At 31.0% G+C, this 27986-nt stretch overlaps 1 protein-coding gene across 1 annotated transcript; it reads left to right on the top strand.

Moving 5' to 3' along the window:
* Positions 1-289: 289 nt before the first annotated feature.
* On the top strand, positions 290-23461 carry LOC143047925 (excitatory amino acid transporter-like). The gene is made up of 9 exons (XM_076221274.1): positions 290-421; positions 3005-3203; positions 6636-6846; positions 7337-7632; positions 8364-8490; positions 9996-10229; positions 12206-12400; positions 14273-14407; positions 19198-23461. The coding sequence occupies exons 1-9, from the start codon at positions 302-304 to the stop codon at positions 19436-19438; spliced, it is 1758 nt and encodes a 585-aa protein (XP_076077389.1). The 5' UTR covers positions 290-301; the 3' UTR covers positions 19439-23461.
* The last annotated feature ends 4525 nt before the right edge of the window (positions 23462-27986 follow it).

Below are 27986 nucleotides of genomic sequence, written 5' to 3'. Positions count from 1 at the left end.
AAAAATGCACAAAAAACCAATATGTAAAACATAAACAAACGATAAAGCCAATTTCAGCACACTTGGCTGTATCATTGTTAATATTTTCTAATTATAAATACTTGTATTGCTCAATATCTTGGGTATGGCTGAAAAGTTGTCATCATGATCTACATTCTATTCATTTTACATTTTAGATCAAGAAGAAAATAGTAACATACAGATATTCATATGAATATTATGTTTTGACATTCTTATAGACATTAATGATAGTGTTTCTTTTTCAGATAGTAAAGTGATAAATTCATTGTAAGTTAATAAGATGGCTGATCAGGAAGGGTCCGAGCCTATGGTGGAACAAGATAATGTAGATAAGAAGCCTAAAAAGAAGTCCAGATTTCTCAGGCTTAAACCTCGTAAAGTCAGGAAGAGGGTGAAAAAGGTAATATGATGTTGAATGTATGTGAGAATTAATCTAGTCACAATGCAGCTACAAGCAAATACTGAATGCCTATAAATAATTAATTCTTTATTATATACTTTCTGTAGATATGAAAAAGAAGATGTGGTATGATTGCAAATGAGACAATTCTCCACAAGAGACAAAATGACACAGAAATTAACAACTATAGGTCACCTTATGACCTTCAACAATGAGCAAAGCCCATACCGAATATTCTCTGATACTTAATCAACATTTGTAATCTTTATTGCAAATTGTTGAAATAAATTATTTCTGGAAAATATCACTCATTGAACATTTAATTTTGATCATCATCTCTTCACTAAATAATTTAGGCATCAAAAGACAGTTCACCAGGTCAATACAAGCATGCATTTCTTTATCAGTACCTATTGCATGATATCAGAGTGACTTCTTGGTGCAGTGTTTTTTTTGTTTTTGTTTTCATTTTCATGCCTTCATGAGGTGATAGTGAGTCAGTGAGGACAGACAATTAACTTTTTAGTGGGGAATGTCATTGAGATAATTTATGAAGCTCTAGAGACAGTATTATTGTTTCTTTAGATCAGAATGCATAATGAGTGAACACTTCTGATGTTTCATTTTTTTGCTTTTTAGAGACAATAGGGATCATTTTCTGCATTCTGTTAAACTTCTGTATCTGTGATCAAATTAAAAAAAAAAAGTTACACATATCTGTCATTCTTAGGCCAAAAAAAATAGTATGTGTGGTTCCAGCTCGGGTTCCAGTTACATCTGAAAAAAAGTTAGGGTAGGTATTGAGTCTATGGAAGCAACATTCTGACTTTAACATTGCTAAATGAAAAATGACAATGAAATCTTCAGGGTAGGCTATTTTTAAGACGAAAAAGTAGTAAAGGTAGGGTTACTGGAACCACACATATATTTTTATTTGGCCTTATCAAGAAATATCACAGAAAAAATAATGGAAAAATGTTTACCAGAAATGGCAACTTATCTGCCTGAAAAATCTAATGTATTTGTTTTCTTTTAGAAGTGCAGGTTTGTAAGCACATTAAAATGTAGACATAAATAAATAAATTTATTGCTGTGCAGAGATTTGACACATGTCAAAGTCAATGAAGAAAGACAGGCTTAATGTCTCATGACAGGTTTTGAAGAAATTCACTTATATTGACAAGTAATTTAATATGAAATCAAATCCATATCTTCATATTAGCAAGTAGATGTCTGATCCTACAGTATTAAAGGGATATCATTCTATACAATTGACAGAAATTAGCTCTCATTGAAGGGTAGAAAATCTCATGAAGTTCTGCCTTTACATTGTAAAACTGGCATAGGGTTTTATTCAACAAAACATTAAAAGCCAATATTTTTTAATTACAATATTATGTATTTGATTTTTACCAGTTAAAATGCTCTAATGAACAATTAATTATTTGAAATCAAAATGATCCAGTTTTCTAATGAAATAATGATTTTTACACAGAAGCTGATATCAGTATAAACTTCTATATGAAAACGTATTATATAAGATGTATATTTATCTGAGTTGTTATTTATGAATAAGTTACACTGAATGACCCAAGGTCATCAAACAATGGGTTCCAACTGTGACATAATAACATAAGTATAACTGTAATATTATGACATAGGAAATTTACAGGAAAGTGCATCAATTCAAAAGTTGTCTATTCTCTGCACTCAAAGATAGAAAGATAAAAATTGAAGATGATATTTTGATATCTAATGAACTGTAACTTTGTTGATATGTTCAGTCTACCCAGTTAAATTTGCAATTTCAACCCTTATTTGCATCATTAAGTGTTCCTACAAGTATATTGAGAAGGCTTTGTTATTTTAACTTCATGTGATGATAGATAAAATGTGTACGTTATTGAAAACTTCTGCAATGGTTGACCTTCATATCGTCACCTTTTATAGATAAAAGAAAATTTAGTATGAGTGCCAATAAGACAACTCCCCATCCAGGTTACAATTTATAAAAGTACACCATTATAGAACAAAGTACATTTGTCAACTCAGAGCCTTGGCCCACACCGCACAATAAGCTATTAGTATAAGGGGCCCCTTACTAGTGTAAAACCATTCAAACAGGAAAACAAACGGTCTAATCTATACAAAAAACGAGAACCGAGAAACCAATATGAGTCACACCAACAAACGATAACTACCGAACATCAGATTCCTGACTTAGGACAGGTGCAAACAAAGCAGTGGATTTAAACGTTATACTTTAAAAAAAAAAAAAAAAAAAAAAAAAAAATACCACAGTCAATTTAAGGGAAGTCACGGTTATAGTTGGAAAATATGATTGTTAAAAGTCGTAAGCTTAAGATGCACAAACAACACTAATGGCAACAGAAAAAAGACAAAGACAAAATATAGCTATTCTTAAAACAAACACAGACAATGGGTGACTCGTAACTTGTCACGTAAATTGTCACTTAACAGGAATAATTATATTTGCAAAACAATAAAAAAATGTTTATCATTGAACATATAGTATACATTTTAAATTTAAAATTGATTAAGCATTTTTTTTTTCCATTTCAGTTAGGAACCTGGGGTAGAGACAATCTGCTATTAACATTGACAATAGCCAGTGTTTTTGCAGGACTGATCCTTGGTTTTAGTTTACGGGTAGCAGAACCTTCCGAGCAAGCCATCCTACTTATATCATTCCCAGGAGATGTGTTGATGAGGATGTTAAAGTTAATGATTCTGCCTTTGATTACCTCTTGTATGATAACAGGTAAAGAAAATCCTTTATTATATAAGTGGATTATCTCCCATGTATGATTACTGGGTATAGAATTACCTCCCTTATATAAATTATAGAATTGTCTCCCTTATCCACAATCCTCTCAGAATATCATAATTCAGGATCCATAGAGAAGCATTGGTGTTTTATATCAGATTTAATAATGTCATTTGGCCAACATGACCTATTAAACATCAAGCTTGAAAATATGCAAACCCTCCCTTAACCTCTTTAAAGTAAATCAATTACAGTGATATTCATGAATACAAGAGATGTGGTACAGACAGCACTTAGACAGCAACCCAACAACAAAAATAACCAAAAAACATATATAGGTCAACATACAGTCTTAAACATCAGACTGGTGACTTAACAATATGTCAAGCTCTAAATAAATCAGATTAAAAAAAAAGTGGTGTATAAGTTTAACAGAAAATTTTAAAGAATTGCCACCAACACGTGTACTTCTGATTAAAATAAAAATAATTAAGATTAGACAAACATAAACCAACCACTGAAGAGTTTTTTTAACTTGAGGGGGTTGGAAATTTTTGTTGACGATCAATGCATTTGAACATATGGTTGGAAACCCTCTTTATCCTGGTTGGGGGATCCACCCTACACCCCCTTTGAAAATAGCTAAAGAATAAACAATAGATCTTTTCAATCAGTCTGTAATTTTTTACCGACAGTATAAATTTCTCATTCTTTTGCTCAGCAGAATGTACTTTAAAATACAAATGAAATAGGTTAGAAAAGAAGTAGTCATAAAGTATTACAATAACTGTGAAACAAATTATTCCATAGTTAAATGCATTCATATTGTTGTGCATGATTTTTTTTTATTAATAAAAGAGCCTTTTACATGATTAATTTTAAATCTAAGGAGAATTCATAATTTAGAAAATCATTGATGCAATTTTATTACGTTCTGTTTGCATTATTAATTTTAGTAGATGAAACCATTAGGGAATTGATTTTAGTAATGTTTTCAATTCACACTACAATGGTCTCTAGTTTCAGTAATATGTTATAGTTAATATTAAACTTGTTTTCATCAACATGGCCTATAGTCATTTCATACGTTTAGTGAATGTTTTTCCAGCTAATTGAGATAAAAACCAAGTTCACCCAGAAACATCAGATATAATGGACAAAGATGATAAGATAATGACATTTTCCTTTTAATTCATTAAGTTGATGCTATCATGTAATATTGGTTCAAGTTTATGGTTATTTGCTTGTCAGATGAGGTGCTAAATTTCTGGTCAGAATTAATTATTGTTAATTATTCTTGACTTTATAAAATGCTTTTTGAGATTGAAGATCTATCCTGATAACAATACAATTGGTGATAATTTTGTTGTTAAATGAAGAAATGTTTATTTGGGTACAGTCAAACCAGCTATAAAGTCATCTTTTTTATAGGAAAACACTTGTCTTGTTTACATTTCCCTTATCAATGATTCTAATACAGCAATAAAAACAGACCAAAAACTTAACAGAGCTATTCATCTGGTTAGCTGGACAAGTAGCTAAAAATGCTATTAGTCCCATTAGCTTTGTATTAAATTGATATATTGTCAAAAATAATTGATTTAAAAATGAAAATTTTCTCCTTATTTCACAGTTTTGTTTTGATAATATTTATTGACTTCTGTTTAAAATAATGATACATATGGTGTAAACATATTTTATTAATTGTATTTAAGTTAATTGATATGATTAATACCTAATATGTAAATAAAACATTTAGTTGCAAATATTTATCATTGATAGCTTTTTGCTGATAAACTCAATTTGTAATCACCATGGCTCTGAATATTATACTGTTACACTTTCACATGAATATTTTTGAAACATAAAAAAAACTTGATAAAACTGAAATCAACATTAATTTCCCATCTGAATTACAAATGATATAACCGAATTCAAATCGATTATATTTGCAAAATATTCTCTTTTGTATTGATCAGAATGAGAAGTATATTGTGTTAATATGCAGAAAGGAAAAATGAAAACATGTGCACCTGACAGTTCTATGTACAATGATGTATAGGCTTACACATATTGCCTGCTATTGAATTGTTTTCATGGTAATTTGGATAAAGGAGTTTTGGTTCCTTTATTGACTGGGGTTCCAAGAAGGGTGCACATGGATGAAGAATGTGAAATTTGAACTGGGAAACAAAGTCATTTAGTTAGAGGTTGCCCTAGGCCTGCAATAGGCAACCTACAGCCCTCCAAAAGAGTTGTTGAAAGAGTATTTTAAAGTGACGAAAGGTGGATAATTCAATATACTGAGAATTTTGATACACTGAACTATGGCGCGGAATCAGGGTCGAAAATACTTATTTACGTATAAACATAATTATTTCTGTATATACGGAATTCGATTTATTTATATACGGAATTCGATTTATGCATATACGTAAATAGAATTCCGTTCCGTATATACGTTAATTGAATTCTGTACATACAGAAATAATTACGTATATACGTAAATCGAATTCTGTATATACATAAATCGAATTCCGTATATACAGAAATAATTATGTATATACGTAAATAATTATGTATATATAGAAATAATTATGTATATACGAAATTCGACTTACGTATATACGAAATTCAATTTACGTATATACAGAATTCGATTTACGTATAAACAGAATTCGATTAACGTACATACATAATTATTTCTGTATGTACAGAATTCGATTTACGTATGTACGAAAAATCGAATTCTGTATATACAGAAATACTATCTTTCTGTCTTTACATAAATATTTCTGTATATACGGAATTATTTCTGTATATACGGAATTATTTCTGTATAAACGTAATTCGATTTCTGTATATACGTTATTTGATTTCTGTGTATACGGAATTCAATTTCTGTGTATACGGAATTAATTTTGTATAAACATAATTCTATTTCTGTGTATACGGAATTATTTCTGTATATTTATAATTAGATTAACTTATATACTTAATTATTTTTGTATATACGTAAATCAAATTATGTATATACACAAAGAAGTATTTTTGACCCTGATTCTGCGCCATACCGAACATCAGATTTAAATTCCCCATTCCAACTGGATGTTTTTACATCTTTATGTGTTATCCCTTTGCAGTGTGTCATACCCCTCAGAGGGAGAATTTGTGTCATTTACTTTTCCTATGGGTATATTCACCTACTGCATGTAAAAATCCTCCAAATTACGACTTTTGTAATCAATCTTTTAAGGCCCCTGCCCTTTGGGTTTCTGATTCTACCCTTTGGTTTGGTGTAGCATCAGATAACCTTATGGTGAAAAAAGACTGACATTGCTATGGGAACCAGTAAGAAAAATAAGTAATGTCAAATTAAAATGAGGTTAGTGAATATTTTGAAATAACCTTTGATTTTATTGTCAGGTTTGGCTTCCATTGATGCGAATACTAGTGGTAAAATGGGTCTCAGAGCCATATTGTATTATTTTGGAACTACTTTTTGTGCCATTATATTGGGAATAGTCCTTGTAACAGCTATTCACCCTGGTGATAAAAATTTAAGACCAAAAGACTTAGGAGACAGTAAAGGGGATGACAGAGTTAGTTCCATTGATGCATTTCTTGATCTCATAAGGTATGTACAATAACCAATACTTCATATAAAAAAGAAGATGTGGTATGATTGCAAATAGAACAACTCTCCACAAGAGACCAAATGACACAGAAATTTACAACTGTAGGTCACTGTATGGCCTTCAAAAATGAACAAATCACATACCTCATAGTCAGCTGTAAAAGGCCCAGATATGACAAATGGAAAAAAATTTGAATGAAAAAAACTAACAGACCAATTTATGCACAAAAAATTGGAAGAAAAAACAAATATGTAACACAGCAACAAATGACAACCACTAAATTACAGGTTAAAGCCTTAGGATAAGCATAGGAAATAAAAACAAATATTTCCTCACAGCTTTATGAGGAAAAACAACTTCAAGTTAAACCAATGTAGTTGGCATGATTACAATACATCACTTAATGAGTATAATTGTACATAGATTAGATAACATGAATTGAAGTTATTAACACACAATATATATTGTCTCCTTTATTTCTTTTTACAGGAATGTATTCCCAACAAACATAGTACAAGCTTGCTTTGCTCATGTCAGGACAGAATATAAAGATGTGGTCAAATTTCAAGAAATAGACAAGAAGATATTGACATCGGATTATGATGCATTGAATTTGTCATCTAACGAAGTCAACAAGACACTTGCTCTGATGCTGAATGCTAAAGTAGTAAACATTAGCCAATACAATATGTCGGATAATTACAACTACACATTTATCAAAATGAAAGTACCATACAACAAAACTATTCAACAATATCCTTTTAGTAATGGCATCAATGTATTAGGTAATTTATCATTTATATGTAACAGAATGAATTTCAAAGCCTCAATATAAAGGTTTACAGTTACATGGTGGAATCAAAATTATTAGTTGTGTTCAAAATCATGCAGCATCAGTTGACATGCAAATTTATTCTTTGTTTCCAGAGTTGCAATAATTGAATAATGAAAATTCATTTCAAATTTTTTTGCAAGGGGTCCAAAAGTGAAATACATGATTGTTCTGTTCTCCATAAGTCATTTCCTGCCTTCAAGCTACCAAGCTCTTCATAAAAAAGTTGAAATAGAGAATATTTCATACATTCTTTTTAGCACTCTTAATGCAATCTACTGTCATACCACTTCTAAAATAATACCAGCTTGAAAGTGTATAAATGCACAGTTGTAAGGAATAAAAAGAACTAATCATACATTTTCCCATACAATGTTTCTAGTCTTATGTCACATTTATTTAGTCAATTGTCTTATGATGTCATGTACACAGATTAGCTCCTTCATAAAAAGCGTACAACGTGGGAGTTTGATTGGAACAGCCCAAACAAATCATTATGTTGCCTATTAGCTAACATACAATATATTCCTATTTTACCACAGGTATATACTCGAAGCATTTAAAGAAAGTCATTTTAGAATTGAAATTTAAATATGCTGAGTGGTAAACATTAATTGATTGGTTAACTTTTTGCTAATTTTATTTTAAATATATAATTACAGGTATAATTGTGTATAATTACAGGTATAATTGCTTTTTTCACTGCCTTTGGAATGATGTTGAGTCAGATGGGAGAAGAGGCACAATTGATGATCAACTTCTTCACAATACTCAATGAGATTATCATGAGAATGGTTACTATAGTCATGTGGTATGTAGAAGTAGTACATTATATAAATAACACATAGCTGAGAGGGTGATAGGTACCGATAATCAGGTTGTCTGCATGTTGATATTGTAAAATATCAGCTGCGAGTCACACTAAGAAGCTTTTTGTTGAGTGAGTGCAGTGAACGAGATCAAAAAGCCTTCATATTTTGTCGAGCAGCTCATATTTAACAAAATCAACATGTAGAAAACCTGATAATCGATTTATCAGGCTGTATTTGAGTCTTCTGTAAGTGTTTTATTAGTTTCACCAGAAACCAGAAGATGCCTCGATAACTTTGGGTCAAACTTATCAACGTCGGTTCAAACATTATGACGTGGCTGATATGTCCGGGTCAAGGTTATTATGGCCCAGTCAACTTTTTTGACGTCACAAAGCCGTGATATGCAATTTTATTAAGGGCATACGATACAGTTTTGATCCTGTATTTACAAGTTGATGAAAATTTGCATATAGGCTATTTTAAACCTGATCAAATCAAATATGTTATAAAAAATATACCTTCATGTGCTACTTTTTGAGTAAATTGAGGTTCAAATTTCAGATATTTCCTCAAAATACGGATTTGTGGACATATTTTTCTTTTCGATAGAAATACATAACTTCTTTGTTTTAAAAGATAAACACGATCTGTTTTTTGTTAAATTATTTGTAATTTGTGTGTAATATAAATATTGCATAAATTTGTACATTTTATTTTTACAAATAACTTAAATTTATCAAATGATCATGAATGTAGGAAAAAAACGTAATTTTTGGCTGTATATTTATCAAATTTAAAAAAATTGCACTATTTACGTTTTCATGAAAATTGGTACACATAATCTTCTTACGTAATCAAGCCAAACGTCATTTTTAAAAAGGGGTGTCCATGAACTCGTTTTCAAGTTAAATCGGTATGAATGCTAAAAATTAGCCGAAAACTGCATCTTTTCCAAATAAGTCACCGTTTGACATCGCGAAAATAACAATTTACGTTAGCAACGTCATTATCTCCCCTGTAACTGTATCGTATGCCCTTAAGAGCTGAGCAGAGTGATTATAGACAGTGGGACAACCATTAAAGCAGATTGTTACCCGAGAAAACATTGTCAACTGAGGCGATGGAGTATATATGTCTTTCCAGCAATATTAATTTAAATACCGTAATATAAGTGCAATAATATAAAGGAAACCATTTAAGACCAATTCACCACTTAAATATCTGTAGAACTCGGTTATGCCATTTTCAACTCCAAAATTAAAATTAGAAAGTTGTTAACCATAATAAATGTTGGAGTACATTTTCAAAAATGTTAGAAAGATTCAGTTTTTAAAATGGCATATCCAATAATAAATACATTCACATGAAACAGATGTATATAAAAACAGATATTTATAAAGTGAAATACATTTGTATGTGTAAACTAGATATTCATATCTATCAAAAGATTTTTGTAAGAGCAAAAAGTGAGAGTATAATAATTGAAATTTTGTTTTTGTTTCAGGTATTCTCCAGTGGGTATCATGTTCTTAGTTGCGGGTAAAATTTTATCACTAGAAGACCCTGGAGCTGTTGGTGAGAGACTGGGAATGTATATGGTGACAGTGTTATCAGGATTGTTTATACATGCTCTTATTACTCTACCCACCATTTATTTCTTCTTTACGAGGAAGAATCCATTTACATTGTTCAAGGGAATCATGCAAGCCTTTGTCACAGCTCTGGGAACTGGTTCCAGGTAATATATTATATCTCAGCAAGACCAAGCATTTTTTTTTTATGCCCCACTTTCGATAGTAGAGGGGCATTATGTTTTCTGGTCTTTGCCCATACTTGCCAACCTCTGACAATGGGAAATCATGTCATGACATGACATGACATGTTAAAAAGCGTGTGAAAACGCGCGACGTAGATGCGCACCTTTTAATATGAATGTGGTAATGTTCATAATTTCACATACAAATTTGTTAATATAAAAAACAATTTATATTCTACTGTTAACTTTTATTGTAAAGCACCACCACTAGGCACATATTCAAAACAACTACCAGTTTCAAGTTTAGTTACATTTTTTTGATAGCAGCACACAATATAAATGTAACATAGTCAGTTCTGATCAGAATTCAGTGTCAATTTCTTTATAATTGAAAATGCCCTCCAACAGAAGGAATTGATATTTGACTGAATTACATGTAGCTTCATCAAGATTTGAAAGAATGTCATAATGTCTTTTTTTTTTGGCAATGTAAAATGTCATCTATTATCTCTGCCATTGCTCCCATTGCTATTGCCTGGTCAAAACTGGGTAGTTCATCAGAAGATAGCTATAAGAGCTGATCCAACAGGTTTATGATATTTTCATCCCCATGGCCTGTAGAAATCTGTTGGCTAGATTTGAAACTGAAATCGAAAAAGATTTTTTTTTATAAAAGTTGATTTCCATTAGATAGCTAAACATGTTTAGGGCTTATTCAAATAGCTACATTGTATTTCTCCTCTCACATGTATTGTTTTTTATCATTGCATCATAGAATGCACAAATTTTGTGTTACTTGTCACTCGATCATTTAAACTCGAACTCCAAAAATTATATAATTTATAAATTTTGAATCTTGCCGTACACATCGTTTTGACTTAACAATCTGTGATTTAGACGACGGTACAGGCCCTAAAAGTGACCTCTTTCTGTGCACATTTCCCCTATAAAGTGAACTTGAAAGAAAGTCACAAAATCGTTTAAAACTAATCACAAACTACTTACCTTTAACTGTTTCAAGTGTTTGTCCATATAGAAAAATAAACAATATGGCAGCCAAACTTCGAATTTTTTGGTTTTTATCGCCGAGTAAGGAAAAAACCCGAGAATAGCGATATCACTAACGACCAAAAAATGAAAAGAACGAAAAAGCGTGTAATTGCGTGTAAAGTGGTGAAAAGCGTGTACACGCCATGTGACAAAATCCTCACGTGTAAATGGTTGAAAAAGCGTGTATTACACGCGAATATCATGTCACTTGACATGTATGTCTTTGCCTAGGTTCATGTCTGTCCCGATAGAGATAGATTTTAATGCAATAATGAAATGTTCAATAAAGGTTGACAAATCAATTTGTTTTGGCATATCACAAAAAAATTCACTTCAATTTTGTAATGAAACAATATTGCTTGCATGTAAATTTTTTTTCTCTCTAATACACATAGCTTTAAGATATTCCAAGTTGACTAATTTATCACTAAAAATACCTGTTTCCAAACAAAAGAAGGCAAAAGAAATATTTTATAAAAATAAAATAAAAATAACCAGTTTTGAACTGAAGTTTTTCATGTTTTTCTTGAAACCAAGCAAGGTAAGCTAAGTTTTAATGTGTGATTTTTTAAGAACTTAACTAGATCTTCAACATATATCAAAATCATTAAACAAAAATAATACAATGAGTTATTGTATCAACTCCCTTTATCCTAACCAATCTAACACTATTTCTAGTATTTTAATTTAATGATAACTACCGGAATAAGATGCAACATTAGTTTTAACACAATTACATAAATGTTATGAACAATAAATGCATTGATTAGCAAAATGTTTTTTTTTCTAAATTTCTTTTTGATGTATTTTAAGAATGTGTTTAATATGATTTTTTTTGTTCTGTATATTTGACATTTGTTAATGATGTTTTGGTTCTGTATATAAAGTATGTGTTTATGATTTTACAGCTCTGCTACACTGCCAGTTACATTCCGTTGTTTAGAGGAAAACTTGAAAATTGATCGTCGTGTGACACGTTTCATTTTGCCAATTGGTGCCACTATCAACATGGATGGCACAGCCTTGTACGAAGCAGTGGCACCTATATTTATTGCCCAGATGAATGGCATTGATCTCTCCTTTGGACAAATCATCATTGTCAGGTAATATTCAATCACAACTTAATCATATAAATGTACCTTAATTGACCATAGATGTGGTATGAGTGCCAATGAGACAACTCTCCATCCAAGTCACAATTTGTAAAAGAAAAACCATTATAGGTCAAAGTATGGTTTTCAACACAGAGCCTTAGCTGTCACAGAACAGTAAGCTATAAAGGGCCCCAAAAATAACTAGTGTAAAACCATTCAAGTGAGAAAACCAAAGGTCTTATCTATGTAAAAAACAAGAAACAAGAACACCTATGAACCACATCAACAAATGACAACTACTGAACATCAGGATTCTGTAGTTTTAACTTGCTCAAGGTATAGAAAATGTATTGGCAAAAGAATACATAAGCTTTATATTATTTACAGTATTTCTGTTTAGATATAAGGTCAGAAAAAGAGGTATTCCATAAGAAAGAGAGCCTCCTAAAAATAAGAAAATGTGATAGGATCACCAGATGTACATAAATTCAAAAGTCAACCCTAATTTCTAAAAAAAATAATGAGGAATCAAGAATTCCAAAAAAGTCAACCACTGATTTTTTTAACCCACAAAAATTATCATTTATTCCCTATCCAAAAATTGTAAATCTTGAAGTCCTGCAAAACTAAAACTCTAATTCCACTGTCTCAAAAACTACTTCCACACCTTAATATCATATTTACCTGTACCATGAGTTAACTAGCAAGACAATATCAACAAGCTGTACAAAGTATATGCATTATGTGTTAGTAAAAGAATGATAGAATCTATTATTCATATCATATAAACATTTCACATTTTCATAGTACTTCAGAGCCCTGACTTATAAAAGCTCCAACTCAACTGGGGATATTGTGATCTACTATACCTATTACTATTACATACAGAGCTTACACACTTCTTCTAGAAATGGACAGTGGCCTATCCAGAATTTTTCATAAGTGGGGTCCCACTGACTGCCTATGAGGGCCTGCTCCGGTCATGCTTCAGTGATTCCATATATAATCAACAAAATGTTACCCAGAAAAGGGGGGGGGCTCAAAATCCACTTCTGGTAGACTTAGTTAATTACTTTCATAATAGACTTTTTTGAAGAGGACAAAGCAAAGAAATATGACTAAAGTAAAACAAAATTTATAAATTATTAAATGTTAATTCAAGAAATTAATTTTCAGGAGAAAAAATATTACTAATCATTAGCATTAATAAACCTTTTTTCAAGTTAGATGTTTGACCATCCTAGAAAACCCTTTCAACATATAATTATAATAGAACAATTTGTATTAAGGATTTGTAGTTATTCAGCTTTTTATTGCTGGAGGAAGTAGCAGTTCCCAGAGATCAAGGACAGTTTTATGGGTGGAGGAAACCAGAGTGCCAGGAGAAAACCTTCAACTTTTGATAGGGAAACTGACAATCCTAGTTGATTAAAATTGGAGTTTCCAGAGAAAAACACACAACAACTTTAGGAAAACTGGCGATCCTAATGAATCACAATGAGAGTCAACACACCTGCCATGTGCAGTGTTTAAACTCAGAACCTCATTGTTGAAAGACTATTGATAAAGTAGATGAACTATTCCAAAAACATGTTTAACTCTGTATCATTGTTGTGCCTGTCCCAAGTTAGGAGCCTTAGATGGCATTTTTTTGTCTTGTATGATTTTCAATTTTAGTTTCTTTTATATATTTCAGAGTTGAGTATGACATCCATTATCACTGAACTAGTACACATTTTTGTTAAGGGGCCAGCTGTTTTCCACTCTTTGGTCAGGTTGTTGTCTTTTTGACACCTTCCCCTATTTTTATTCTCAATTTTGCTTAGACCACTCAGTTGATGATTCTTTTATCAGTAAAATAACCAATGTTTTATTTTCCAGCTTGACAGCCACTTGTGCCAGTATTGGAGCTGCTAGTATCCCTAGTGCTGGACTGGTTACCATGTTGATGGTTCTAACAGCTGTTAACCTACCTACTGAGGATATCAGCCTCATTCTGGCTGTTGACTGGTTTCTGTAAGTTACACTGAGAAAGATTTATTTGTTGCATATAGAAAAATGCCTACATTCCTGAAGTATTATTTCTCTTCCAAATCATTTGTGAATTAAGTAATTTTATAAGAGTTGACAATTAAGCGATGATCATTTTCTTCAAACAATATCATCTAATTCAGAATTCAAACAAAGAAAAACAGCAACAATTTTAAATTACATGACCAATATGAAGATGTATTTGATGTATTTAAATAGGTCTTATTATTTTTAGCTCACCTGGCCCAAAGGGCCAAGTGAGCTTTTCTCATCACTTTGCGTCCGTCGTCCGTCGTCGTCCGGCGTTAGCTTTTACAAAAATCTTCTCCTCTGAAACTACTGGGCCAAATCAAACCAAACTTGGCCACAATCATCATTGGGGTATCTAGTTTAAAAAATGTGTGGCGTGACCCGGTCAACCAACCAAGATGGCCGCCACGGCTAAAAATAGAACATAGGGGTAAAATGCAGTTTTTGGCTTATAACTCAAAAACCAAAGCATTTAGAGCAAATCTGACATGGGGTAAAAATGTTTATCAGGTCAAGATCTATCTGCCCTGAAATTTTCAGATGAATCGGTCAATCGGTTGTTGGGTTGCTGCCCCTGAATTGGTAATTTTGAGGAAATTTTGCTGTTTTTGGTTATTATCTTGAATATTATTATAGATAGAGATAAACTTTAAACAGCAATAATGTTCAGCAAAGTAAGATCTACAAATAAGTCAACATGACCAAAATGGTCAGTTGACCCGTTTAGGAATTATTGCCCTTTATAGTCAATTTTTAACCATTTTTCGTTAATTAAAGTAATCTTTTACAAAAATCTTCTCCTCTGAAACTACTGGGCCAAATTAATCCAAACTTGGCCACAATCATCTTTGGGGTATCTAGTTTAAAAAATGTGTGGCGTGACCTGGTCAACCAACCAAGATGGCCGCCACGGCTAAAAATAGAACAAAGGGGTAAAAGGTAGTTTTTGGCTTATAACTCAAAAACCAAAGCATTTTGAGGAATCTGACATGGGATAAAAATGTTTATCAGGTCAAGATCTATCTGCCCTGAAATTTTCAGATGAATCGGTCAATCGGTTGTTGGGTTACTGCCCCTGAATTGGTAATTTTGAGGAAATTTTGCTGTTTTTGGTTATTATCTTGAATATTATTATAGATAGAGATAAACTTTAAACAGCAATAATGTTCAGCAAAGTAAGATCTACAAATAAGTCAACATGACCAAAATGGTCAGTTGACCCGTTTAGGAGTTATTGCCCTTTATAGTCAATTTTTAACCATTTTTCGTAAATTAAAGTAATCTTTTACAAAAATCTTCTCCTCTGAAACTACTGGGCCAAATTAATCCAAACTTGGCCACAATCATCTTTGGGGTATCTAGTTTAAAAAATGTGTGGCGTGACCTGGTCAACCAACCAAGATGGCCGCCACCGCTAAAAATAGAACATAGGGGTAAAATGCAGTTTTTGGCTTATAACTCAAAAACCAAAGCATTTTGAGGAAATCTGACATGGGATAAAAATGTTTATCAGGTCAAGATCTATCTGCCCTGAAATTTTCAGATGAATCGGTCAATCGGTTGTTGGGTTGCTGCCCCTGAATTGGTAATTTTGAGGAAATTTTGCTGTTTTTGGTTATTATCTTGAATATTATTATAGATAGAGATAAATTGTGAACAGCAATAATGTTCAGCAAAGTAAGATCTACAAATAAGTCAACATGACCAAAATGGTCAGTTGACTCCTTTAGGAGTTATTGCCCTTTATAGTCAATCTTTAACCATTTTTCATAAATCTAAGTAATCTTTTACAAAATCTCCACTGAAACTACTAGGCCACAATCATCTTTGGGGTATCTAGTTTGAAAAATGTGTCTGATGACCTGGCCATTCAACCAAGATGGCCGCCACGGCTAAAAATAGAACATAGGGGTAAAATGCAGTTTTTGGCTTATAACTATGAAACCAAAGCATCTAGAGCAAATCTGACAAGAAGTTAAATTGTTAATCAAGTCAATATCTATCTGCCCTGAATTTTTCAGATGAATTGGACAACTGGTTGTTGGGTTGCTGCCCTCCAATTGGTAATTTTTAAAGAAATTTTGCCGTTTTTGGTTATCTTGAATACTATTATAGATAGCGATAAACTGTAAACAGCAATAATGTTCAGCAAAGTAAGATCTACAAATAAGTCAACATGACCTAAATGGTCAATTGACCCCTTAAGGAGTTATTGCTCTTTATAGTCAATTTTTAACAATTTTCATTAATTTGGTAAATTTATGTAAATTTTTACCAAATATAGTTCTCTGTTACTAATGGGCAAAGTTCATTATAGATATAATTGTAAGAAGCAAAATCGTTCAGTAAAGTAAGAACTTCAAACACATCACCATCACCAAAATACAATTTTGTCATGAATCCATTTGTGTCCTTTGTTTAATATGCACATAGACCAAGGTGAGCGACACAGGCTCTTTAGAGCCTCTAGTTTTTTTAGCCAGTATTTTAAGAAGAATATTGATGAATCAGTTCAATGCAATTTTTAAATGGTTATTAGCTCACCTGGCCCAAAGGGCCAAGTGAGCTTTTCCCATCACTTTGCGTCCGGCGTCCGTCGGCGTCCGTCGTCCGTCGTCGTCGTTAACTTTTACAAAAATCTTCTCCTCTGAAACTACTGGGCCAAATTTTACCAAACTTGGCCACAATCATCATTGGGGTATATAGTTTAAAAAATGTGTCCGGTGACCCGGCCAACCAACCAAGATGGCCGCCATGGCTAAAAATAGAACATAGGGGTAAAATGCAGTTTTTGGCTTATAACTCAAAAACCAAAGGATTTAGAGCAAATCTGACAGGGGTAAAATTGTTTATCATGTCAAGATCTATCTGCCCTGAAATTTTCAGATGAATCGGACAACCCGTTGTTGGGTTGCTGCCCCTGAATTGGTAATTTTAAGGAAATTTTACTGTTTTTGGTTATTATCTTGAATATTATTATAGATCGAGATAAACTGTAAACAGCAATAATGTTCAGCAAAGTAAGATTTACAAATAAGTCAACATGACCGAAATGGTCAGTTGACCCCTTTAGGAGTTATTGCCCTTTATAGTCAATTTTTAACCATTTTTCGTAAATCTTAATAATCTTTTACAAAAATCTTCTCCTCTGAAACTACTGAGCCAAATTAATCCAAACTTGGCCACAATCATCATTGGGGTATTTAGTTTTAAAAATGTGTGGCGTGACCCTGCCAACCAACCAAGATGGCCGCCATGGCTAAAAATAGAACATAGGGGTAAAATGTAGATTTTGGCTTATAACTCTAAAACCAAAGCATTTAGAGCAAATCTGACATGGTAAAATAATCTATTAGGTCAAGATCTATCTGCCCTGAAATTTTCAGACAAATCGAACAACCCGTTGTTGGGTTGTTGCCCCTGAATTAGTAATTTTAAGGAAATTTTGCAGTTTTTGCTTATTATCTTGAATATCATTATAGATAGAGATAAACTGTAAACAGCAATAATGTTCAGCAAAGTAAGATCTACAAATAAGTCAACATGACCAAAATTGTCAGTTAACCCATTAAGGAGTTATTGCCCTTTATAGTCAATTTTTAACCATTTTTCTAAAATTTTAGTAATCTTTTAAAAAACCTTCTCCTCTGAAACTACTGGGCCAAATTTAACCAAACTTGGCCACACTCATCATTTGGGTATCTAGTTTTAAAAATGTGTGGCGTGACCCTGCCAACCAACCAAGATGGCCACCATGGCTAAAAATAGTACATAGGGGTGAAATGTAGATTTTGGCTTATATTTCTGAAACCAAAGCATTCAGAGCAAATCTGACAGGGGATAAATTGTTTATCAGGTCAAGATCTATCTGCCCTGAAATTTTCAAACTAAACAGACATCCTGTTGTTGGGTTGCTGCCCCAGAATTAGTAATTTTAAGGAAATTTTGCAGTTTTTGGTTATTATCTTGAATATTATAATGGATAGAGATAAACTGTAAACAGCAATAATGTTCAGCAAAGTAAGATCTACAAATAAGTCACATGACCAAAATTGTCAGTTTACCCCTTAAGGAGTTATTGCCCTTTATAGTCATTTTTTAACAATTTTCATAAATTTTTGTAAATTTTTGTAAATTTTTAGAATATATTTTCCACTGTAATTACTGGGCCAAGTTCATTATAGATAGAGATAATTGTAGCAAGAAGAATGTCCAGTAAAGTAAGATCTACAAACACATCATGATCACAAAAACACAATTTTGTCATGAATTTATCTGTGTCCATTGTTTAATATGCACATAGACCAAGGTGAGCGACACATGCTCTTGAGAGCCTCTAGTTAATATACATGTTTATAACTTTGTAATATATTTTTACAGTGTCTCATAAGTCAATTTGTTTGGCTGGGTGTTGATTATTTTAAATATTGTATATGTTTTACTGTATATTGTTCATCTGTTTATCAATACATGACACTTTAATAAAATAATGTATTATATCATATTATTATATTATCGTAGTACATATCTACAATTGTGTCAATTTAATATCAATGACACAACAATTAGGCATGTGTATATATCTATATACAATTTTGGATGAGGTTTCTGACTTTAGGTAAGAATATTAACATTTGACAAGTTGAAAGAGTTTTCTCAATTTGAATATTCTGATGTGTATTGAATTTCAGGATCCAAGATATAAAAAACTTTTTATTAACCAATGTATTATCCTAATATTTCAGAGACAGAATTAGAACTGCCATCAATGTTTTAGGAGACAGCTATGGTGCAGGAATTGTAGCTCACTTATCTCAAGCTGAGCTGGCAGCTGATGTTAATCATGTACCAGATATGAACATGGAACTCAACATAATCGAGGACGGAGAGAAGGACAATTCAGACAATTCAGACAACGATAATGATGATAATGATCCCAAAGATCCAGATAACGGGGGAGAAACCATTTATCCTAATATAAGTTAATGACTTCTAGTAGTAAATGTGTATATTTTTTGTACATTTTATCAATTGGAGGTGCTCTTCATTTCATGAGTCATGCCACATTTTAAGAATTATGTCTATCTTTTAAATTTCTATAGAGTAATAAGAAAATATTTTTGTACCTAAAGAATAGAGCATACATTTTTTAATAAAATGACTAGAAAATTTTCAGAATGGGAGGTAACTCTAAATTATTTTTTTGAAAGATTTTTAAAAGTATGATATATAAAATTAATGTTTGAAGTCAATAATTGTTTGATTAAATATCTTGAGATATCTTAATTGGCTCTTAAAGGAAGAATTTGGAATCCTTAGATATCCAATGGGCAAACAACAGAACAAGCAAAGAGTAGTTAAAACAAATGTTAATTTTATTGGAGAAAAAAAAACAAAAAAACAAATGTTAATTCTATTGGAGAAAAAAAAAAACAAAAAAACAAATGGCATGTTATAGCCTTTATGTTTAATTTGATATTTAAAATTTTGCTTTTAATATTTAGTTATATTTTCTTTATCTTGACTGCTATATCAAGTTTTTCATTAATCCATTTAGACTGTATATAAAATTTGATGTATTCTATAAGTTAACTTTTTGTAAATAAACAAGTGGTCATCTCATTGGTAACTTGTGGTGACATATATTTCTGTCTACTGATTGATAAATATACACCTTATTGCTATTTGTCCGCCATTACTCAAAATTTTGACGTCATAATACAAAATATCTGACGCCACAATGGAAAAGTGATTGTTGTATGACGTCAATAGTTAAAGGGGGACAGATTTCCATATGATGATAAGGTGTATAAATAGAAGGCCAAAACAGATGTATTCTTGTTAGCAGTTGAAAGCATGCATGTTAAATCTATCCATGACATCTGTTAATATTGAATCTCCTGGTCTCCTGAATGTATTGAATACAATTTTGTTATGGTGCAATGGAAAGAATTTTCTGGTAATATGGAAAAATTAACAAGTTTTGTGTAGACTGTGACAAATAAAAGCACTTCATAGTTGTTAATCCAGCATTGTTTTTTTGGTTTTTCTGTTGGTATAAAACTTTGTATTTTAAATGGTAGAAGAGCTTGACAATCCATATTTATATACAAATTCACTAGTTTCAATCTGGCAGATGACCATTGTCCATTACCACATTTTCATAGTTAATCTGACTGCAGAAAGAACCTTTATCCAATCAATTTTGATTATGAGTAATTGATCAACTGTACTTGGTATATAGAATAATAGCAAGACATTAATCTCACTTACTGTGAGTTAAAGATCAAATAAATTTTGTATAAGAAAATTCTTGTGAGGGGAAATGTATGTCTGACAGGAATCCTGTGACTCTGGGCGTGCTTTATTTGCACGCAATCAGGGAGTAAAATTTTTACGTTTGTGTGCAGTTTTTTATTACATTTTTATTTCTGTAACAATATGGTTAGAAAATCCTAAGTTCATCCATCACAAGCCAAGTGGCATTTATCAGGTTCCAATGAATACATTTTTTATATACTTTTTTTTAATGTGTATTTGTTATTTACAAAGTTTCCATAGGTTGTATATGTATATAGATTTTAATACCATTTCTTAATATGAATTTCAATGCTGGTCAAATGTATATAATTTTGTAAATAGTTTTTTTGAATAAAGATGTTTGAAAACATAACAAACAGAAAATTGACGATCATGGTGGCATTTTCTTCACAAGTGGTGATGATGAAATTTGAATTACAAGATTTTTAAAATAGACTTAGTGAAATTCATTTTCTGTTTTCAATTAAGAGTACTTCAATCGTAAATATTAGAAATTTAGGAAGATTTTCAATATTTTCATGTTTGCAAGAAAAGTAAAAACATTAAGAATTGCATCAATTATATTTAATTTTAAATTTGATACCCTTATTTGTATGCTGCATTTTCAGAAATTACATTAAGTAATCTATTTATCTATTTTGGTGAACAATGCAGCATTGCAAGTATGGACTAATTATTAGATTTTAAATTGTACAACATTATTTGTATGCTGCGGTTTCTTAAATTACATTAATTGGTTTACCATTGTTGTCTTTTAATATATAAAAGTATTAATAATTATATACAATAATTTCTGAGGAGTTACACTATTTGTGTTTGTATGTAAATAGAATTTTTATTCTTACATTAAACTGTTGAACCAGTTATGGAATCTCAGTGTCATTTTGTCATATTATGATGTATGAAAAAAATCATTTTATATTTTTACATTGGAGACTTTATTGTATTAAAGAATACTTGTCAGAATAGTTGTGCACTTGTCTTTACATTGATTTTTTTTTTGTCTTTTTGATAGGGCATTTATTCATTTTATGTAGAAATATATTTACTTCATTTTTGTTTGCAATTTTTACATTTATGACATTTCTTTTTAACACTATATTTTCAGGTTGAAACTGTAAATTCATATTTGATTTAATTGATTACATAATTATTTTAATCAATACTCATTCAATGAAATAACCTTTTAAACCACCATTGAATAGAAAAAAGGTACTGATGTTTAAAAATAAAAATAAAAATCTGAATCTTTAGACTGCAATTATGACAAAGAAGTTATAAGACTACAAGTTGACAATGATGTTACAAACTACAATTAAAACAATGTAGTTACAAACTACAATCGTGACAATGTAGTTATTAGACTACAATCATGACAATGTAGTAGCTTCAGAAACACATTGTCTCCCCTTAATGAGTACAAGTTATCACTTTAAGGGGGATCTTATTGTCTAAACAGTTGTTTTAAGTAAAAAAAAAAATATTTTCTCCTCTATTGTCTGTCCTCTTCCCTTTTTTCGATTTATTATATATGCTTGAAAGGTACAAATTACATCAGTATCTTGATTGTTGACTATTAATTTTTTTTATTCAAATGAAAAAATGAAAGATTTTTGCTGTGTTTTTAAACTACTAATATCTATCTATTCTTATCATCTATAAGAACAAACTAGTGTATAATTTTTCTCTGAGATCCAGAAGCTTTATATTTTTATCTACAATTTCTGCAAAAAAATGCACAGAATTGTGACAACCAAGAATTTGTATAACAGCATTTATCTGAGCACAAGTTTTCTGACTATTTTATTTTAAGATATTTTTGGTGTTCATTATCAAAACTTGAAGATCCTTATTAGAAAACCTTTTACCTTGGAGAAAAAGGAGAACATAGAAACTTGATACAAAATACTTAGAAACTAATTTGTAAATAAATATTTAGCTATTTAGCCTTTATGTTGTTCAATTGCCCTAAAATGTTGTATCATATACAATGTCACCTTGTAATTTAAACATTTGACCTTGTGACTTAACCTTTTAGAGATGATATATGTTCTTGTAATGATATAGTAAAAGAAAAAGGGAAATGATAATTATAATGTCTGATTACATACATGTTTGTCTTGTGTTATAAAAAGGACAATACCATAGATTTTTTCTTGAGAAAACAAACCTTTGAAATACCAACTTTACTTCATAATTTGTAATTCTCATAAAATATTATGAAAAGTATATTTCTCCATTTTTGGCTTACAAGATTTAACCCTAGGAAGGCATGCTATTTGATATTTTATGGTATCTGAGAATAATTTAAATCATTGTTAAGAAAAAAAGGGCCAATCTTACATGTAATAAAAATCTTTAGTCAAAATTTCACAACCAAGTGCAGAAATCATATCAGGCAGAGTTTTATCCAATAATATCTGTTGCTAAATTTACCATTTGTTTGCTATATGCCAATCAATGAAAATGTGCATACTTGTATGTTCTGTACAATCTACTATATGTTTTGTACAATCATTTAAAATACTCAACATTGCTCTGTAAATGGCTGAAAAAGAAGTATTAGTCAATAAGACTAGTTATCGAATTTCATTTTGTAAAAATTTAACACTATACCAGGGTTCTTTGTATTACTGTACCTCCTTTATGTAGTTTTAATATTCAATAAAAAAAAAAGATATAAATTGATAGTATTTATTTTTGTATGCAATTACAAATAATAGAATGGTAGCCAGAAAAAAAATATCTATATTACAGGCTTTTAAAGGCATAATGAGGTGAGATTTCTTCTTACTTGGCATCCATCTTAAGCCACTGGTACAATTGAAGGTAAGAATTTCAAACACAATCTGCAGTTGTATAGATATAAGTTGTTATAACATTGATTGCAATGAAAAACATTGATTTCCCAGTTTAATAAAAACCGATAATTTCACATGTGAAATAAACGTGGTTATTTCACTTTCTGACGTCATACAACAATAGGCGTAGTCAAGACGTCAATAACGACGGATCAAAACAAATTGTGAATGCGTAGAAAAAAGATGTAGTTCCTTACATGTTTTACATTGATTTCTTAAAAAAAAAGCCATTTGCCAATGTAATAAAAAGAACAACTATTTAAAGAATTCAAATATCGAAAAATATTCAACTTGTGAACGAACAACACGGATAATTAACTCATGGTAGCGCATTCATGAATTAATGTATTGTTCGGCCACTTGTTGAATATTTTTCTCTATTTGAATTCTTTGATTTGTTATTCTATAATTACTAAATAGAATACAGGAAAGGATGATATAAAATTCTCAATTAAATATCTGTTGAAAGGTTATTAACTGGAAAATTCTGTGCAATTGAAACATTCATAAACCCCTTAAGAATTATTGTTGATTACCAAACACACTCCCACCACTGCTATGGAAAATTGTACAAATAAATATAAAGACATCAGGACAAATGAAACATTTATGATTGTCTTTCAGAATTAGTGTTGATGACCCAAACAGCCATCAAATTTTTATTCTGAAAAAAATGTATATTTCCAATAACTACCAGATCATGGCTAATCATATATGTATGATAAACTTCCAGTATTATGGTTGTTGATTCCATTGTAGCAACTGATACTAAAAATAGAAAATAAAAAAACAAGATGCTTAACATTGCATGAAAGATGAATTGCTATAAAATCTTCAGGCAATTGATACAATTATGACCTGACCTAGCAAGACCCTCATGGGTAGTCATGGTCTTCATTAAAAACCCTCATTGTCATATATAATACCCTATCAAATTTTTTGGCACAGAGTGAACAACCTTCAAACAACCAAAAATTTATAATCAACTTAGAATTTTATGAAATATTTATACTTGCGAGTCAGAAACAAACTTTTTGATATCTTTCTTTAATTCTTTTCTTCGTATAAGCTTCCTCTGTTAGGAACACCCCTCTTTTGAGGATAATATGGATAAAAGTCTTTAACTATGTACACACTCCATGAATATATATACACTTGCTAAAATAAATTTAAGTTTCTGAGTTGAGTGATAATTGTCAACAGCCATTACACACTTATCAGTTTTAGTCTCGAGTTATGCATCTTGTAGCACATATCTCTTGTGAGCATTTCAAGTTCTTTTATTTTGAGCTTGCTTTCACTGAATATTTATGTGAAGTTTGTACAGTCAATTATAAGGACTGTAGTTTTATGTCTATCTATGAATGTCTCTTTCACTTCATTTCTCCAATGAATTTGGTTATATAAGTTTTTATTGGGTTGAAAGTTTCTTTTCTTGTCTCACTTAATGCTGAGCAGGTAGTAAGCATATGAGTAAGGTCTTCTGGTTCTTGATTGCACATTTGACAAGTTGGAGCAATTTCATATCTGCTGAATTTATGCCGATCAGCTTGAAGGGTTTTCATCCTACTTTTGATTAGATACCTTTTCGAACATCAAAAATTGTAGGTTACAATTTGGTGTAAGAGATATGCAGGTTTCCAGTTTTAATGTGGTTTATAGCTAGATATTTTTAATTGATGTCTTTTGGACTATCAATTTGAAGAACATTATTCCAGTAGTTTGACATTTTAAAATTCACTAATGATTTCCACTTATATTTAGTAGGCAGACTGGTTTGAAGTTTCCATATATTTGGAAGATTGTATAATTGGAGGGTTTCCATTGCACAAAAGAAGAAGCTTTTTGGATTGTCAAAATTGATTGATGATTGGCGTTGTACAAGATCTTGAACAGTTTGGTTTTTAGCCAATAATAAAGAGTAGAGCATAGATAGTTTGGCGCTTGTGAAGTTCTCCTTCAACTAGTATTGCTCCTACGAGTAGATATATTGCCGATGTAGCTGTTCTTTGCGGTAGGGATTGAATATGTCTCAAGGTATTTTTATGAAATTTTTCTAGTTTTTCAATTTTTCCTTTTGTAAGCGGTAGTATTTCTAAACCATAAAGAAGCATTGGGAGAATATAGATAAGATAAAGATAAATTTATTTTATTATAGTGTCACATATTGATTGACATAATAAAGTACACAATATACATATCATCACATAAAACATTCAATCAATACCCAGTCATAAAATTGACTTATAAGACACTTTTAAAACTCTATATTTACACTAAATTCTTATAAAAATCTGTATTAACACTAATTACAAATACGTTATCTGTTAAGTAAAAACAAAATAAACTAGGCGATTAAAAAGTAATCAATAAAAATAAAGTAAAATAATGTTACTAGATCTATCACTGTTAATAATATTTGCAATCCATTAAATAAAAATTCTTCAGTATAAAGTTATAAATTAAAATTAAAGCAAAAATCAGGTAAAAATCAGGTAAAACCTTAATCTTGTTTTAACACTAGTTATATATCTTAATAATGTTATATCCTGTAATTGGGTCAACCCCATTTGTTCAATGAAGCCCGGAGCTCATAAAGGAGTATTTTGTTCTTCTTGCTAGTTTAATGCGGTCATCAATGTTAATTTCATTTTCTCTTTTGTTTGTTCTTTGAAGACCTAAATGTGTTGTGGCATCTGTTGGTTCTATAAATTTTCCTTTTAGTACCCAACTGTTATCTTTTTCTTTCGTATTACACTGTCCGATTTTAGTTTTTGTTGAATGGATGTTATATTGATGCTGATCAGCATATCTACCTATACTGTCAAGCATTAGTTGCATTTCAGATGTGTCCGAGCTCAATAAGGCATTGTCATCTGCACAAGTAGGTGCACCTATGGCTATACTTTTTGGAACTTTTGGATTATAGCTCTTCATCTTTTATATAAGCTTTGTATTTCAAATATTTTGGCCACGAGCATCACTGAAGAGACATGTATTGTCGAAATGCGCATCTGGTGCAAGAAAATTGGTACCGTTAATTTTATATGTAAATATTTCCTAGATGGAAGCCAATAGAGTTGTTTTTTTGAGTTCTTTAATTAGATCTTGGACGTACAATTTATAGAGGTGTGTAGATAAAAGGCCTCCTAGTCTTACTCCATGTTTTATAATAAAACTATCACTGATATCCCAACTTACTTTTCTTTTGATTCTAAATATGTGTAAAGTCCCTTAATTGGTTGTAATAGATCTGGAGAAATATTTTGGATTAGTAGTTGGTCCATTAGTATATGTTGACTACATCAAACGCTGATTGTACGTCTACTGTTGTTATGAATAATGGTATGTTGTTTTTAAGTTTTTCACATTTTGCTTCTGTTATAAGTAAGCTTGCCATAAGGAGACATAATCCTTCTGTGAAACCAAATTGTAAATCAGGACCCGGATGTAATTGGAGTTTCTTTAGAATACACAGTTCATGTACTTTTCCAATGATTAGAGTAACAGTAATTCCTCTGTAACTCTTGACATCTGGAGGGTTTTTGCCACTCTTTATAACAGGAGTAAGGATTCCTGTTTTAAAGGCTCTTGGAATAAAGTTGGTCTCTTTGATTTTAATGAAGTGAGTTGTTAATACTGGTGTTAATACTGATTTGAAATTCTTAACTTGTTCGTCAGTGAGCCCATATTCATCTGGTGATTTCCCTATATTTAGAGTTTCTATAGATTTTTTAATTTCTGTTTCTGTGTATGGGTCAGATGTTTTTGGATTTTCTTTATAGAATTTTTCAATTAGGTTTTGACGTGTTTGACAGAGATCTAAATAGGAGTTGTCATATTCCGAGTTTTTTGGCATACTTTTACATAAGTCTTCATAATAATAAAAAATACTTTTCTTTGGTTTGAATGACAGTATACCTTTTCACCATCTATTTCTATACAAGTTGTAGTACTACATGTAGTTATGGAATTTCGGTTTCTATTTATCAGTCTGTAGAAAAGTTTTGTTAATGGGTTTTCCATGATTTGTTGGTAGAGTTGTATTCTAGCAACAGCTTGCTCTATTTTTGTTAGTTTCTCAAAAGTTTCTTTGCTGTTTTTAATTCAGTATGTGATGGATGGTTTTGTGGCCATCCCTGATTTTTCCAATCTGAATATAGATGTTTACATGATTTCAGATGTTTTCGTACCGTTGGCGTTGCTTTCCATTTTGGCCCTTGTAATTTGATAGGTTTTGCTGGAACAGCTACTTTTGTTGCTTTCAGCAATTTATTTGTAATGGTTTGAAGTTGGTCTGAAGTTGAATCCTCAGATTTGATTTTAAGGAGACCCTCTGATAAATTTAAGTT

This window comes from Mytilus galloprovincialis, chromosome 10 (genome assembly GCF_965363235.1).
Source record: "Mytilus galloprovincialis chromosome 10, xbMytGall1.hap1.1, whole genome shotgun sequence".
Lineage (NCBI taxonomy): Eukaryota > Metazoa > Mollusca > Bivalvia > Mytilida > Mytilidae > Mytilus > Mytilus galloprovincialis.
Note: the sequence above shows the minus strand (reverse complement) of the source record. Positions and strands in the feature narration are given on the sequence as shown.